Source organism: Eutrema salsugineum, unplaced genomic scaffold, assembly GCF_000478725.1.
Source record: "Eutrema salsugineum unplaced genomic scaffold, Eutsalg1_0 scaffold_9, whole genome shotgun sequence".
Lineage (NCBI taxonomy): Eukaryota > Viridiplantae > Streptophyta > Magnoliopsida > Brassicales > Brassicaceae > Eutrema > Eutrema salsugineum.
Window position 1 is genome coordinate 10,993,786 of NW_006256342.1, and position 18,474 is coordinate 11,012,259.

General features: G+C 41.3%; 1 protein-coding gene and 1 non-coding gene across 2 annotated transcripts; both read left to right on the plus strand.

The window, feature by feature from the left end:
• Positions 1-13,779: 13,779 nt before the first annotated feature.
• LOC112087161 lies at positions 13,780-13,886 on the plus strand. The gene has a single exon (XR_002899927.1). It is a non-coding gene; the product is annotated as a small nucleolar RNA R71 (small nucleolar RNA).
• A 3,596-nt stretch (positions 13,887-17,482) lies between these two features.
• On the plus strand, positions 17,483-18,266 carry LOC112085873 (SNF2 domain-containing protein CLASSY 3-like). Its single transcript, XM_024154780.1, has 3 exons — positions 17,483-17,773; positions 17,857-18,006; positions 18,210-18,266. Exons 1-3 carry the CDS (start codon positions 17,573-17,575, stop codon positions 18,264-18,266), a joined length of 408 nt encoding a protein of 135 aa, XP_024010548.1. The 5' UTR covers positions 17,483-17,572.
• Positions 18,267-18,474: the final 208 nt, after the last annotated feature.

An 18,474-nucleotide genomic window follows, 5' to 3' on the forward strand; every position in this document is an offset into this window, starting at 1 on the left:
CATTAATTGACTAATAGTGGATTGTGGTTGGATTTAAATTCTATTAAAAACCATGATTGAATAACATCCCCTTAGAGAACTTTGAAGACTAACTAAATCAGGGTTAACGATGCTATTCAGTTATTGGCTAATGTAATTGAAACAGAAACTAGACCTTGGCATGAAAGTTTTAGTTATGTCCATTGCCAAAGGATACCCGAATGAATATAAAATTGATACAATAAGAGAATCAATCATAGTGTTCCTAAAATATGTACAAAGCCTTTAGAGTTGCATATTTATTTAATTGCTTAACCTTAGAAACCAACAAATTAATGATCGTCCTAGTTTACAGTTAGCATTTGAAAACTACTCCAGATTATATACGTTCTAGATAATTCTTCTAGCAATCATTTTAAGAAGATAAACCAGATCTAAATATTCATTTTTTATAGAGCAAAAACACGATTAAATATTAGATCTCAAAATCGAAAGTAAACTTATATCAAGTAATAGATTTTCTTATGTCTAAATTACGTTTATAATCTTAGTCATCATGGACCATAGTCCTTAAGTGAACACATAATTCGAAGAATCAAAAGCTGATATCAATTTTGCAATGTCTTTCATTTTTTTTTATTTTTATTTTAATGCTTTGATTTTCTTCCGATTTTATTGTAAACTGATATTTGATTTATAATGAAATATAGACACCAGATGTAAAAGGATCTATACATTCATATTCCATACGACGACGTTTAATCTAGGTTATTTTTTACCCTATATAAAGGTCTCAAACTCTGAAATTATCTATATACTTCTTATTTCCGCATCTTCCTCTTCACCCAAAAAAAAGAAGAAGCAAAAGTGAAAAACAAAAATGTCAATTATATGATATGAGAATTCATTTGAGATTTTGATTATATGAAATAAGAGATCTCATATCCGATAAAGATTCACAAAGGGTATGTCTTTTTGAAATAAAATTTTAAGATTCTTATTTTCATTTGATTAATAAAGCTTTCAAATATATGAATAATGTTTGGTGTTCGCATGTTATCACATCTTTGATCATCTCTCTTTTTCATGTTCTTTTGTATTCTTCTTTATTTTTATTGTTATCTGTTTTAGCTTAGATACATTAGATCTAAATATAAAAAAGTTTGATAAAATAAAATATTATTTAAACTTCATATGAATCCTTTTACAGAAGATTTGTTTTCCAGATTTCCAAAGAACAATGTTATCACTACTAAGTTTTATTGTTGATAAAATCTTAACTGACTATAGGGAAAAGAAAAAATCTCTCAGCTTGAGTATATTTGTAAAATGACATTATTTTTTCAGCGTTCTCTTATTTTATTTGATTTATAACTAAGTTTAATTTTATATGATGGGATGGATGTACTTTGATTTATTTAGTTTTTTTCTATCAAGTCATCTGGTTAAATATTTATAATTTTTTTCTTCATCTAGGGTAAATTTGAATCTATTTTAGGTTATGGATTCAGTAAATTTATTTATATTCATTTCTGGTTTTCTTTTTTTTATGTAGGCTTCGGATATGTTCCACGAGAATGTGTACACAAATTTGATTGCGTAAAGGAAGACCTTAAAGCCAGCCATACAAATAAAAAATGTAAGTATACAAAAGTATTTAAAAGGTCTTATTTAATCTAATTTAAAGTTTTAAATTACATATAATTTTGTTCCCATCAATGGTTTTACTTCGATCATCTCTATATACATATTTTGTTCTGTATGAGCACGTTTATCTTTTCAATTTTCTTGTTTGATTAGAGGAATAACATGAAATACTTCTTTGAGGAATTATTTATTCAAGACCTATACCTCTTCATTCTCTCGTATCCGAATCCCTCACCTTTTAATGAGTTTGGAAATGTCGAAGTAGTCCTTATAATTTTCTATAGAAGAAAATTGAAAATAGAAATTCGGCCAATGATAATTAAGCGTTGATGAACCAATGAAAAGCAGTTTACCAAATTTTGGCCAATGAGATATAAGCACAACTAGCCAATTAGAAACGAGCGTCTAGAAAATTGACCAATCAGGAGGGTGTACACGAATATTAGGCGCCAAAAATTTATCCAATCAGGAAGAGATCAGGAACAGGGCTTTGTGGACCATCTTTAAACCATCTTTGACCAGCTTCCTCTCCCAGCGATCCCGACTAAGAGAACGAGAGAACGAGAGATTGTCGAGTCCTTCTTGACATTTTGCTGCACTGATCCGACATTGAAGGCTAATCGAGGTAATTGACATTTTTGTGGTTGGATTATATTACCTTGTTTTGATTTTGGGTAGTCATTGCCCTAGAACCACTATTGGGGATTAAATTCGTTTATTGAATAGGAAATTGTAGACTATGGAAATGGCGATTGGTTGCTAATCGGATGGGTATTTAGTGGATTGTAGGTTTAGATGTTATACCGCAGTAAATGGGAGTTAGATTAGAGTATTTTCCCGGAGTGAGAGGAGGACGAGAGAGAGTAACAATTGGTATCACTTGCGTACAACTGGAAACAACTGGAAACATGGTATCACTTGCGTACAACTGGAAAGTCCAATTTTTATGCAGTTGAGTATGGTTTATGTGTTATTTTTCAGATGATAATGATTACGAACTAATTTTTCGATTACGGGGGATATTATTAAACTTCAGAGGATAAATGGATTTCAGCACCAGCTTCCATGTATGGTATAATGTTTAAGTCATCAACTTTGGAGGAGATTACTTATTCTGGTTTAGTGGATAAGATATGCACAAAGGTTGGGATTGTCGAATCTTCGAGTAAGCTGAAACGGAATTAGATTCTGGTACTAGTGCAAACTCAGAAACAATTCTATATTTCGAATGACGATGACCTAGCTGTGTTCCTGACCTCATTGGATAAAGAGAGACGCAGAAGTATTATTCATGTAGAGGTCATCAAAGGTGTTGAAGTTGGAGAGGAATTTTCAAGAGTTGAGAGGGTAAGTTCAGTTGGTATCAATTACGGGGGGGTTGCGTTTAGGTAATGTTGGATTAAATAATGGTGTACTTGCTATTTACACAGGCAACTGTTCAGCAGAACAACATCAACAGAATGTCCCGGTGATAGAGGAAGCTGATGATGATGATGTTGACGAGGGAAAGGATTGTGATGATGTAACACGTGACAATGAAGATGGTGGTGATGATGTATCACGTGACAATGGAGTAAATGTTGGCAATGGAGTAGATGATGATAAAGCAATTTCATAACGAGGAGAAAAATACAGACGGTTTGATTTTGATGATGGTCCCCGTGCTGAAGTAGAAACACAACATTTTAAATGGGATGATGGTATGAATCTGCGAGTATGGCAACAATTTGCATGTAAACAAGATTTGATAGATTTATTGTATAGAGCTTCATATCAGAATTTGTTTGGTCTGAATATAAAGAATTCAGATAAGAAGTGATACGTGGTGATATGCGGTGAAACGGGGTGTAATTGGTATTTACGAGCTTGGAAGGATGCGAATACACCCTGTTTTCTGTTACAGTATAGCGGAAGATGCATAGTTGTTCTCGGACCAGTGCGAGTACAAACAGCAAACAAAGGAAAGGAACACCACGATTAGTAGCATCTGTTGTTAAAGAAGCGTATCCAGGTCGATTAGATACACCAACTCCTGATATGCTCAAAGTTAAATCCCTAAGCTACTCTGCAAGAGCACAGATGTGCAATTGTAGTATCTAGGGGTCGAACAACAGAGACAAGAAGTCACTCAATAAACCTTATGTAGATGGAGTTACGCTAAGTCGAAATATGCAGAACAAATAACAATGCAAGAGAAATAAATAAAGCAGCAAAGAAAACGGTTTGTAAATTCGATGTGATAAGGATTAGGTCTAGGGTGATTTTCAGGAGATCAATGAATGCAAATCAACTTAACAAGTCAGGATTCAGTTATTAAGCACGGTTCTTGAACTCGAAACACAGAACCATAATTAACCAACTTCCGTTGTGAGAATTATCTAAGTTAAAATCCTATAATTCCAAATTCCTTTGTAAATCCTACAGATTTAAACCAGCCTTAATGCACAAGTTCGATATGTTCACAAAGCTCCTAAACCAAATTCCTTTGCGAATAGTTACTTTGCTCAACTCAGGTTCTTTCCAGTTATTCAATTACACTTCCGTGTCAATTAAGCAACCTAAGATCTAAGTTCTAGGTGATCAGTCTAGAATTAGCTTTAAGAACAACCTAAGATGAAGAACAAATAGATATGAACCCTAACTAGCAAGTTAATTGATCATTCAGAGAAAACCCTAATTAACCCTAAACCTAACAGGTGTTCTACTCAGACATGGTTATTGAAACAACAAACATGATGAATAGAAAGCAATAGAATAAATCGAAATAGATAAAGGGGTTCGAAATCTTCTCTCTAAACGAACAGAGTACAGACTTGTCTCCCCAAGCTCAGAAATCGCAAAAGCTGAAAACTCAGAGTATCTCTCTCTCTAACATCTAAAGTGTGCGTAAAAAGGGAAAAAAAATCCTATATATATCTCTAAAACACGTCTTGGGCTTCATTGAAAACGTTTGGGCCCAACTCCTTCTTCAAATAGGAAACAAAATCGCCTTTTCCTTATTTCTCTGACAAGTGTCGCGCGTCACTCTCCATGGTGTCGAGCGTCACTAAAGCACAAAATCCATACTTGACGAATTTGATCCTGATTAAGCTCCAAAGTGCTCCAAAGTCTCCAGTTAAGCTCCAGACGTACCTATGACCTGAAAAGACTCCAAAAGACTCGAAAGACACTAAAAAGACTCTATAAATAAGACATATACCATGGTTAAAAACCATAAAAACCATGATATATCAACTCTCCCAGACTTAGCATTTGCTTGCCCTCAAGCAAACAGAACACCAAATAAGAGAAAGAAGTTTGAAAACACAGAGACTCAACCTTTCATTGGAACATCGCTTTTGACTGATCACCCTGCAACTCAACTACTGCTTCATCATTCCAAATCAAACCACCATGTACTTCTCCGTAGACATTCACAGCTTTCCAGATTAAGTCCAAAATTCCACAACATGGTCCATAAACCTTCATCGCTGGATCTCACTGATGATTCCAATGCCCAGAACCTTCTAGATTCTTTCCCATTCTGTGCTCAAACAAATCAGCCTTACAAACTTTGGTACCTTTTCTCTCCCCCAGACTTATTCCTTTCGCACATTCATCATCTCTTTTCTTATGGCGCATACTCGATAAAGATAAAGCTGCGAGTACTGATGGTGTTTGCCACCAAGTCCCCGAGTTGTCCCCTTACCTTGTATCAAAGGTTTTCAGCGAATAGTGGGGTCATGGGAAACATTCCTACCCCTCACTTCCTTCCTTTGTGTGATCATTCCAACTTAGAAGTGAAATAATGGGATCATTGGAAACATTCCTAGCCCTTCACTCCTAAGCGAAAATCATCTCAATCTTTTTGCCCTTTTTCTTTCTTTCTTAGCTCGTCACAAGGGAGAGAAATCACTTCATTAAATTTCACACAGGCTTTCATTGATCAAGTAAGAACGAGGAATCAAGCTCTAAGACATTAGTCACATCAGCGAGTTAAAAGTGAAGTTCAGTACTTAGCTCAGGTTAGTGGATTCTGTTGGAAACATGGACGCCTCTAGTCAACTGGTCAGCCTTTGGATTTTTCATTAGTCGGATCCAGACTGAATCTGCAGCAGTGGTCACTTAGGTGAAAGGCCAGCACAATAATTCCAGGAAAAGCATCATGATCTCCAACAAGTTTTGACTCAAAAACGTTTTGACACAACTGACTCTTAAGAAAAACAAACACAATGTCAGCAACTACCTCCCCCAGACTTGAACAACACTGTCCCCAGTGTTATCAAATCCGAAGTTGGTGACAAAAGAGAAAGTCAGAAGGAAGAATGCAACGGGTTAGAATATCTTACTACTCAGTTAGGTCGACCAACACACAGCTCAGATTCAGAAGAAAACAAGCTTAGGTCGAAAGTGCAAGGATGGTGACGCGCGATACCAAAGATGGTGTCGCTCGACACCATAGTGCAGAGAGCAATCGTCGCGATCATCTATGTTAGCACTGTCAGATCACTCAGAGAAAAGTTAGTAGGAACAATACAACCCATAGATGCATAAATCCAACAAAGTCTCACAAGAGGTGTAGCTGACACAACAGACTCAAACAAACGAAAATAAAAGAGAAGAAAAACATAAGACAAGAAAACAGAACCAGAATGACAAAGGAACTAGTCCTCATCGCTAGTAGTAGCATCATCAAAGGGCGTGGGTGAGCGAGATGGCGGGCGAGTAGGGCGAACACATCCGCAGCGAGAGAGAGTAGCGATGGCACTCCAGATGCTCTGAAAACTCTGAATGACATACCGCTGGAAAGCAGCAACCTCCATGGGAACCTCTGGCTCAGTGGGAAGATCAGGGAGAGGTACTGTGGTGTCTGCGGAGCGAGGTATCTGATCGTCCTCGGAAATGGAAGCACGAACTCTGGAAGAAGAACCGCGAGACACAGTAATCAAGACTCTCCTCTCGGGCATGAAACGAAGCGCAGCGCATGTGGTGCCTATGTCAGTGCGTGCACGATCAGGGAGCTGAATCCGGTATGAACCAGCTGTAGTGCGAAAGGACCACTGATTATTGTGGTTAATCCAGGAAGCGTGGCGTAGGTGATTCAAATCAATAGCTCGGCGAGTCGTGACAATGGTGCTGTTCTCCGTGCTGATCCAAAAATACTGGAAGATAGGGGTCAGCAAGCTACCAACAGACTCAGTGCGCTGCGTCGTACCTGCTCCAGAGAAAGGCTTGGCTTGCAAAGAAACCAAGTGATGAGCGAAAACAGCTCCCATGTTGACATCAGTAGCGTGCGCGGAATTCCGGTAATGCTCACCATCTGTCAAATCACCAATGCCAACATAAAGAAGAGCCAACTCAGAGAGACGCATCTTACCCGGGGTCGACTTGCACTGAATAGTGTTGCCCAGGACACGTAGAAGGCATCGCAGAACAGGGTGGCGCACGTCGGTTTGGGACGTAGTCTTCGAATAACGCCCATTCCCAAAATGGGACCAGAAATCCTGCACATCGAACATCTGAGTAGGGAGGGTGACTCTCGGGAGATCCTTGCGAAACCCATATAAGGCACATAGGTCGCGAAAGGGGAGCCTGTAACGAACTCCGCGGATCATGAAAGTCAGAGTGCCCTCCTGCGCATTTGGAGCATGTTCATTGGTGTAGTAGATGCGAACAGAGGCGAGGAACTGACGAACAAGGTCAGGAAACAGATCGTAGGGTCTGGTAGCCATAGATCCCAATCCAAGCTTCGTCAACAAACGCAGGAGCTCAGAATCCAAACCCAAACGCCTCATATCCAGAATGTCCAAAAACCTGGTGGGGAGTATCTTCACATTGAGCCAGGCGTTGTAGAAGAAAGTGTCGTAATCATCCCAGTCATCGGAAATTGGCCTGTGTAGACACTCAACGCTCTCAGCAACAGCTCGAGGTGGCTCGTCCCAGATCCTGCGTGTTGGAATTCGCAGATTCTCCCGTTTAGGCCAAGGGTGCCTAATCCTCTCGTTAGGTGAATCAGGGATTGCAGGAGGCGATGGTGGCGGTGAGGCGGAGGCTCGTGGTGGTGCAGCAGGGCGAAGATGGGAAGTCGGGAACACCTGCAACTCCTGGGAGTCAAGGAATGTGACCATGTAACGAGATTGTGCGAGTACAGCTTTGACGGTTGCACGTTGCCCTAAGTCACCATCCAAAACCTCGACGTGGTCTCCGAGTTGGAAGGTTACTTCGACTGGAGGTTGCGAACTGGAGGCGGCGTCCCTGCATTGTCGCTTGCGTGGAGGCATCTGCAAAAGAGGAAACAGAGCAAACCAACAAAAGAAAAGAATCTCAAGTCAGTGAACAAGTAAGTACAAGTGATGTTCTCCAGCAAGTCGGATCAGCGACAAGGAGGAGTCCAGCGACACATGCATACAGAAATCTCCCTAAAACCACAACAAATTTCACACTCTCAAATTTTGAAGTGCAATTGGCATGAAGAACAAAATTCTCAAATCTAGCCAAATGAACCGTTTAAAGCGCATGGGGGTGGTCGAAATCTGCCCTAAATGGATCGCCATAGGTGAAATCAAGCAAAGCATCAACCCAAAAAGAGCAATGTCGACAAACAAACCTGAGGCACCGAAATCGAAAAAGTGGAGATTCGAATTGTGTACCTTGTTGGAATGGCAAATCGATGAGAGAAAGAGATAGAGGGCGAAAATCGGATGAGGTTAGGCTTTGGAATCACTCAAATCGGTGAAGATTTGAGTAATTTCGGTTGTGGTGAGGGTGGTTATGGCGAAAGTGTCGAGTGCGGCGAGGAGGAAGGGAGGAAAAAGGTGTGAGGGTGAAGGTTTTAAATAAACGTGGGAAAGAGAAGACTCACCTGTTTGTGAGTGACGGGCGACACCAAGGATGGTGACGCGCGACACTTGCAAAGTGCGAATGGTATTTTCCTCGTACCCGATCCGCTTCCGATTCCCCTCCGGTTTTGGAATTCCGGTTAAGCTAAGTCCGAATTTTTTTTTTTTTTTTTTTTTTTTTTGAATAGAGGAAACAAGTGACAAGCGACACCGAAGGTAGTGTCGCTCGACACCAGCCTCTGCTTCACCTAAAACACGAAAAGAAAAACGAAAATCACTGAAACAAAAGACTTATTTACAGACTCACCAGTGGATTGTCTTCCACCAAGCGCTTGTTTAAAGTCATTAGCTTGACTTGATGGCGATTCAGGCAGGAGGTGCACCATCCAGAGGCACGATATGTCCATCCGGAATCTCAGCTTTGGCCCAGTAGTGCTTCACTCTTTGTCCATTGACTATGAACTCTCTGCTACCATCTGGTGTGAGGAGGACGAGAGCACCATAGGGGCGAACCTCTTTGACTATGAAAGGACCTGACCATCGAGAACGAAGTTTACCAGGAAACAATTGCAAACGAGAGTTATACAGAAGTACCTGATCATTTGGTTCGAATTGCCTGGAGAGGATTTTGGAATCATGATACGCCTTGGTCCGCTCTTTGTACAGCTTCGAATTCTCATAGGCGTGGTATCTGATTTCGTCCAACTCATTCAGCTGTATCAGTCTCCTCTCTGCAGCAGACTTGATGTCAAAATTCATCAGCTTTATCGCCCAAGCTGCCTTGTGTTCGATCTCCACTGGAAGGTGACAGGGCTTTCCATAGAGCAGGTGGAAAGGTGTGGTGCCTAGAGGTGTTTTGAACGCTGTCCTGTACGCCCAGAGTGCATCGTCCAACTTCGCAGCCCAATCCTTTCGAGTTTTACCCACTGTCTTCTCCAGAATCTCTTTGATCTGACGATTCGACACTTCGACTTGTCCACTTGTCTGAGGGTGATAAGGAGTTGCAACTCGATGATGAACTCCATGCTTCCTTAGGAGTTTTTCGAAAATCTTGTTAATAAAGTGAGAACCACCATCACTTATAACAATTCGAGGCACTCCAAATCGAGGAAAGATGATGGTCTTGAACATCTTAAGGACCACTGAAGAATCGTTGGTGGGACTGGCAATGGCTTCGACCCACTTTGAGACATAATCAACAGCAACCAGGATGTACTTGTTCCCATAAGAAGAGGGAAAAGGACCCATGAAATCGATACCCCAGCAGTCGAATACCTCAACCTCAAGGATGAAATTCTGTGGCATCTCATGTCGTTTGCTGATCTTTCCTCTCCTCTGACAAACATCGCACTGCGAGATGAATGCATGTGCGTCGCAAAACATGGTAGGCCACCAGAAGCCTGCTTGAAGAACCTTAGACACTGTTTTGAATGTTGCAAAGTGTCCAGCATATTCGGATCCATGACAATGAAACAGCACTTCTGGAACTTCTGACTCTGCAATGCAACTTCTGTAAATCCCATCAGAACAATGCTTGTACAGATATGGCTCATCCCAGTGGTATCTTCGCAGCTCTCTCAGGAACTTCTTCTTTGCATAGCCCTTAAAGTTCTCAGGCTCAGCCTCTGCAGCGAGATAATTGGCAATATCGGCATACCAAGGGCGTTGGGTAGCGGATACAGCAGCTGAACTGGTTTCAGGAAGTCTGTTTCGAATTTGGGAGGTCTCTGTGTTCGCCTGAGAAAGGTGACGCGCGACACTAGTGGTGGTGTCGCTCGTCACTAACGTTCCTCCAACTCGAAAAACCTGCAATTCTTCGTCAAAACTGCTCTGGAATTTGGTTTCCACATAATACACATTCTCTTCTGGCAGGAAATCGTCTATGGGTACGTAGTCTTCAACCCTGATGCGTGAGAGATGATCTGCCACACCATTCTCAACCCCCTTCTTGTCCTTGACCTCAATATCGAATTCCTGAAGGAGTAATACCCATCGCAGCAACCTTGGCTTCGCATCCTTCTTCTGCATCAAGTATTTGAGGGCAGAATGGTCTGTGTGCACAATCACCTTCGATCCCACAAGGTATGGCCGAAATTTCTCAAAAGCAAAGACCACAGCCAACAGCTCCTTCTCAGTGGTAGCATAATTCCTTTGAGCATCATCCAGAGTTCGACTGGCATAGTAGATGGCATGAAGCTTTGTACCCTTCTTCTGTCTTAGAACAGCACCAACAGCAAAATCACTAGCATCACACATCACCTCAAAAGGTAAATTCCAGTCAGGAGGCTGCACAATGGGGGCGCTTATCAGAGCATGCTTGATCTGTTCGAACGCAGCAAGGCACTCATCTGTAAACTCAAACTTAGCATCTTTGCAGAGCAGAGCAGTAAGAGGATGTGCAATCTTGCTGAAATCCTTGATGAAGCGACGATAGAACCCTGCATGACCCAGAAAACTTCTAACCGATTTCGCAGAATCAGGTGGTGGCAAGCTCGTCATGACGTCAATCTTCGCACGATCCACTTCGATGCCAGCTGCAGAAACTTTGTGTCCAAGCACAATCCCATCTCTGACCATAAAGTGACACTTTTCCCAGTTAAGGACCAAGTGTTTCTCTTCACAGCGAGCCAGAACTTTGCAGAGATTATCCAGACAGTCCTTGAAAGATGATCCGTAAACTGAGAAATCATCCATAAAGACCTCCATAAAATCCTCAATCATGTCAGTGAAGATGGACATCATACATCTCTGAAACGTCGCAGGAGCATTACAGAGTCCAAAGGGCATCCTGCGATATGCGAAAGTGCCGTATGGACATGTAAAGGTGGTCTTCTCCTGATCGTCTGGGTGGATAGGGATCTGGAAAAATCCTGAGTACCCATCGAGGAAGCAGTAGTAGGGATGGCTTGCAAGTCTCTCCAGCATCTGATCGATAAAGGGCAATGGGAAGTGATCTTTCCTGGTTGCTGCATTCAGCTTCCTGTAATCGATGCACATCCTGTGTCCAGTCACTGTGCGCATCGGAATCAACTCATCCTTGTCATTCTTCACAACAGTAACCCCTCCTTTCTTAGGAACCACGTGCACAGAACTCACCCAAGCACTATCTGAAATTGGATAGATGATTCCAGCTTCCAGTAGCTTCATGATCTCCTTTTTGACGACGTCTTTCAGGTTAGGGTTCAGCCTGCGCTGGTGCTCGATCGACGACTTCGACTCATCCTCCAGGTGGATTCGGTGCATGCACAAGTCTGGTGAGATACCTGAAATATCATCAAGAGAATAGCCAAAAGCTTTGCGATGCTTGCGCAGCTTGCTCAGTAGTAAGGTAACCTCAGCATTGTTCAAAAAAGAATCGATAATGACTGGATAAGTAGAATTAGAGCCTAGGAATGCGTACCTTGCGCAGCGAGCTGTTTGAACTCAATCTTAGGAGCTTTCTCCTCACTCCAGTCGGATAACTGCTTCACCTTCGCAGGAGTCTCAAGCTGTTCAGCCTGCGATGCTAGCTGCATCACATGCTCGCTAGAGTCCAACATCTTTGAGTAAGATGCTGAAATTTCGTCCAAGTGTTCAGCTTCAGATGCAGATGTGGTCAAAGCTCTCTCAAGTGGGTCTGTAGGAAGCATCTCATGGAAAAACTCCTCAGCAAACTCTGTGAGAGTGTCGACATAGAAGGTCTGACCATCGATGGTGGGCTTCTTCATCAGCTTGTCCATGTCAAAGTTCATTACCAGATCTCCAACATTCAGAGCAATCCTGCCTTTCCTGACATCGATGATAGCACCTGCTGTAGCTAGAAAAGGTCTCCCAAGGATAAGAGGATCTTTAGGCTCCTCTCCATACTCCGAAACCATAAAGTCAGTCGGTATCATGCAGTCTCCAACCTTGATTGGAACATCTTCTAGCACCCCTTCAGGTATCCTTGTCGAACGATCAGCTAGGATGAGGGAGATCCTTGTTGGCTTGAAATCAGTCATGCCGAGATTGACAGCTACCGAATAAGGCATGAGATTAACACTTGAACCCAGATCACACAGCGATCTCTTGAATCTCTCTGTGAAGATAGAGCAATCCAAGACAAAGCTTCCTGGATCAGACAGCTTCTCTGGAATTCGGTTCTGAATCACTGCACTGACTTGCTCAGATATCATCATCACCCCTTGTTCATGGCTGAGATTATTGGTTACCATTCGCTTCACATAACGTCTGATGACAGGAGTGATTTTTACAGCATCAACCAAAGGTATCTCAATCACAAGCTTTTCCATCAGAGCTTTGCATCGTGCATCATCAAGCTCTTGCTTGGACTTCTTAGGGCTCCTTGGGTAAGGAACTTTAGGTTTGTAGACTTTTTCCTCTGCAGATTTCGGATTCGGAGCATCAACAGCTTCGCTCTGCAATTGGTGACGCGCGACACTAGTGGTGGTGTCGCTCGTCACCGGCTCTGCAATCTCAGGAACTGCTTCAGAACCTTCTAAGTCCACGACTTCGGGTGCAGGAGGCGTCTTCTTGGGCTCAGAACTCAGATTTTTACCACTCCTCAACGTGATAGCACTGCAGTGATGCCTTGGATTGGTGTCAGTCTTCCCAGGAAGAAAACCCTCTTGCCTTTTAACAGAACCTGCAGTTTAGGCTACCTGTGTATCGAGCTGCTTGACATGGGTGTTCAGAGCTTCGATTTTTCCATTCAGATCGAGGTAGAGAGCATCCATCTTCCCATTAAAGTCCACGGTGAGCTTCTGCTGACCTTCCAGAATCTGTTCCAGCATAGACTTCATCTCATTGTCAGGATTTTGAGGTTGAGATGAAGGAATGCTGTAGTTTCTGGAAAAACTGTTGTTGGAGAAAGGTTTCTGGTACTGAGGCTTAGGCGTGTAACCAGAGAAGTTCTGATTACTGTTGAAGGTATTCCTCTGATTGTTTCCACTGTAATTTCCACTGTAGCTTCTGTTACCTTGCTGATTACCAAACCTCTGACCCTGAAATCCTGATCCACTGATGAAGTTAACATCCTCTTCCTCAAAAGCTTCATCTGGTCCGAAATTCTGAACTCCTGCAGTGTATCTGACAGATTTCTTACCCACTAAAAGGCTATGCACAGAATCAAGTTTAGCCTTCACTTCAGCGATCTGCGATCTATCCAAGTTCCTAGCTTGCTTCTTTCGCTCAAGATCAGCATTTTTGGTGCTGTTGCTGGATGCCAAGTTTTCGATGAGCTCAAGCTTCTTCTGGGTATCGAGTGTTGAAGTTGCCATTGCTTGCTGCATCAAGCGCCATCTGATACCTCCAGTCGATGCCTCTGAAGAATATACCCAGCAACTGCACATCGCTGAAGCCATGATGAGGGCAGTCTCGCTGGTACGATTTGAATCGCACCCAAGAAGCTTTGAACGCTTCAGTAGGTTCTTGAGAGAAAGTCGAAATCTTAGTCCTCAACTCCTCAGACCTAGCATCGTCGAAGAAGTTGTGCAGGAAGGCATTCCTGGTCTCTTCCCAAGTGGTGAGTGATCCTGGCTCCAATTGCTTCAACCAGTTAGCTGCATCTCCAGCAAGAGAGTAAGGAAACAGCTTGCAGAGGAGGAAATCATTGGACACTCCATTGTATTTGATGCTGGTGACCAAATCCTCAAACCTCTCGATGTGATCCATAGGGTGCTCATGAGAGTGGCCATGGAATGGGTGCTGACCCACAAGAGTGTAGTACACAGGCTTCAGCTCAAAATCGTTTCTTTGAAACGCAGGAGCGCGAATCGCAGAACGATTTGCATAGAACTGCTCAGGCCTGTTGTAGTCTCCAAGTGTTCGTCCACGTCCAACTGCAGGTGCAGGTTCCCTCGCATTCCGATCCTCTGGAACGTTCCTCTGTTGTGGAACGATCGCAGCATTCCCACGCGGTGCAGGTGGTGGATTCTGGTCAACAACATCCACTGGTAAAGGAGCTGGTGGAATGATGTTACCATCTCCATCAATCCTTTGGCCTCTCGCATTGCACAGATGACCCTCTCGGTCTCTCCAGGTTCCATCATCATCACGAACAAGTCCATTGGCGTTTTCCATCATTGCCGGATCTCTTGCTTTCCGCTTCGTTCGCTCTAACTCAGCTAGCTGTTCGTTGCTCAAATTCACTAGCGGGATGTCCTTGTTGCTCCTGGTTCCACGAGTATGCATAAACCTGAAACACCAAAAACAAAAAGAGAAAACGAAAAAAGGTAAACTAGGTTAAAGAAAAGAAGGTGTCGCGCGACACCACAAGTGGTATCGCTCGACACTAAGTCGAAAAACTTAGTCGAAACTCAAAGACTAGGTTTAATGGCGAAATCAAGTCCCCGGCAATGGCGCCAAAACTTGATATGCTCAAAGTTAAATCTCTAAGCTACTCTGCAAGAGCACAGATGTGCAATTGTAGTATCTAGGGGTCGAACCACAGAGACAAGAAGTCACTCAATAAACCTTATGTAGATGGAGTTACGCTAAGTCGAAATATGCAGAACAAATAACAATGCAAGAGAAATAAATAAAGCAGCAAAGAAAACGGTTTGTAAATTCGATGTGATAAGGATTAGGTCTAGGGTGATTTTCAGGAGATCAATGAATGCAAATCAACTTAACAAGTCAGGATTCAGTTATTAAGCACGGTTCTTGAACTCGAAACACAGAACCATAATTAACCAACTTCCGTTGTGAGAATTATCTAAGTTAAAATCCTAGAATTCCAAATTCCTTTGTAAATCCTACAGATTTAAACCAGCCTTAATGCACAAGTTCGATATGTTCACAAAGCTCCTAATCCAAATTCCTTTGCGAATAGTTACTTTGCTCAACTCAGGTTCTTTCCAGTTATTCAATTACACTTCCGTGTCAATTAAGCAACCTAAGATCTAAGTTCTAGGTGATCAGTCTAGAATTAGCTTTAAGAACAACCTAAGATGAAGAACAAATAGATATGAACCCTAACTAGCAAGTTAATTGATCATTCAGAGAAAACCCTAATTAACCCTAAACCTAACAGGTGTTCTACTCAGACATGGTTATTGAAACAACAAACATGATGAATAGAAAGCAATAGAATAAATCGAAATAGATAAAGGGGTTCGAAATCTTCTCTCTAAACGAACAGAGTACAGACTTGTCTCCCCAAGCTCAGAAATCGCAAAAGCCGAAAACTCAGAGTATCTCTCTCTCTAAAATCTAAAGTGTGCGTAAAAAGGGAATAAAAATCCTATATATATCTCTAAAACACGTCTTGGGCTTCATTGAAAACGTTTGGGCCCAACTCCTTCTTCAAATAGGAAACAAAATCGCCTTTTCCTTATTTCTCTGACAAGTGTCGCGCGTCACTCTCCATGGTGTCGAGCGTCACTAAAGCACAAAATCCATACTTGACGAATTTGATCCTGATTAAGCTCCAAAGTGCTCCAAAGTCTCCAGTTAAGCTCCAGACGTACCTATGACCTGAAAAGACTCCAAAAGACTCGAAAGACACTAAAAAGACTCTATAAATAAGACATATACCATGGTTAAAAACCATAAAAACCATGATATATCAACTCCTCACGATGTCATGGTTATGGTTAAAAATAATGCTTATGTGAGTGTGTCATACTCTACCGCATGGAGAGGAATACAGAAAGCTAAATCTCTGATTTTTGGTTATCCTGAAGACAGCTATAGAGATCTGTACTCGTAATTTTACATGCTAGAGCAGGTGAATCCAGGTACAAAACACAATGTGTTACTAGACGGATAACGAAGATTCAAGTTCTTATTTGTCACTTTGGGAGCTTGCATTGACGGGTTTGTAGCAATGAGGAAAGTGATAAATGTTGATGCAACTTTTTTGAAAACCGGAATGGGTTGTCAGCTAGTCTTTGTTGCTTGTCAGGATGGTATTCGTCACCATTATCCGATTTCTTTTGAAGTAATTGATGCAGAAAAAAATGATAGTTATGGCTGGTTTTTCAGGGAGTTGAAAACTGTTATACCCGATAGTCCTGATTAGAGTTTCCTTATTAAGAATTCCTTATGTATCAACTGAGATAATATAGTAGATAAAATAACACAAGGAATTTTAATAATAAATAAATATATTACAGACATAATTTTTAAATAATAAAATATTTTACAATGGAAAATAGTAAAATATAAAATTTATTATTTTATTGTGAAAACGCCATGAATTAATTCATGGCGTGTGCGTCGGTCATCAGGCGGGCCTCCTTCTTGAACCTCTCCAGTTCCATGACGCACATGCGTGCGACGTCTGCGAGGTAGTTGTCCTCTTCCTCCACCTTAGGGTGAAGCAGCATGTCATGGAGAGCTTGGAGGTGTTCTTTCACCGTCGTTCCAACCTTCTAGGTAGCGGTGACGAGTAGCGGATGGAAGACGCGGGGTTTGTCGATGTTGGGGTGCAGAATCGGCGTCTTCCATGACACCATTGGTCGCCTGAAGAGGTACTCTGGTGGGAAACGGATAAAGATGAAGAAGATGCCCCCTTCGTATGGACTACTAGGGGGGGGGCAACAGTGTTGTTTGCCATTCGTAAATGTCTACCGCCATTGGCCCTGCACTGAACCCACTCGCCGGAAACCGCAGAAACTCTCTCAGATGAGTCATGATCCACGCCTTAGGGGCCATTTTGAAGTGATAAAGAGAGCAACGATAGCACTAAATAGAGAGAAAAGGATTTAGAAGATAGATATGAGTGAGAGAGAGCGAGTTATATTTATAGAAAGAGAAAGGAAAACCCTAGGGTGCGACTCATATAATAAATACCCTTCAACAGTTCAGCCTTATCGTGCGGAGAAATTAAAAGTCACATCTTTCTCTCTCGTAATAAACCCAAAAATATTTATTTACTTAATGTATTGGTAAATATCAAATACAGTGTTAGTAGTTGTACCAGTCTTACGGCAGTAACAGCAGTACGATTACTGCAACTACCAACACTAATGCAAAGATTAAACACGTGGTGTGATTATCTTTTAGACAGTTATTATTATATATTTATTTATTCACTTTTACAGAGATAAATAAACGCTTCGTTCCCTCTTTCCTCGTTTTACAGAGATATTGTACTTCTATAATTCTTCAAGTAGTCTCATCGTTTCTAACAATACATAAACAAAATGGAGAGATCAGATGGAAAAAAATATGATGAGAATGGTCTGCTAATCATCAAGCCACCACCTTTGATAATGAGATTTGGTGTGGTGGAACCTAAGTCACCACCTTCGCCAACCGATTCTGAAATCGAGCAAGCAGAGCTGTGGGAACAATTTCATCTCCTCAGCAAATCAAATGATCAAGTCAAGCAAAATCTTCCAAAAGTAATATATACTCTCTGTTTATGGTTTATAAAATATGTCCTTGATCATGAGTGAAAATTTATATATTTTTTTTTCTTGAGGAGAAGGACAAAGACATCTCAGTCGATAAAACTCCCCACACACGTTGTACAAAACCGGAACATGAATTGATTCTGGATCTGGAGATAGGATTGAAGTGCATGCATTGCGGATTCGTGGAGAGAGAAATTCGAAACATGGACACATCCGAATGGGTAAGTAATTAGTCATTTTTTTGGTTATAATAAATCTAAAATAAGTTGAAATCTATATGACTGGATTATAATCAGTTAATGTTGTTTGGTTTTTTAAATTTTAATTGTAGACATAACTCATGATTAAGTAATAATATTGAATACAAATTTAGGCTATATGACTTTTTAAACATAAATGAGATTTTCTACGTTTCTATTCGAAGGGAGAGATGAAGAAGATAAAGAGGAAGAGGTCTGGAATGTCATCGAAATTCACATGAAGCCTCTTTTTTTTATGAACAATTCATATATGTAATCTCTTTTTTTTTCCTAAGAACCTTGATGTTTAATTTTATGACTTTTGATAACTTATCTTTGGAGAAATTATTTATGGTTGGTTGAAAATTTTCATCAGAAAAATTGACGATAACTTGATGATATATAACATGCCAACATTTTAGTAATCCAGACATAATGTTCGAATATCAC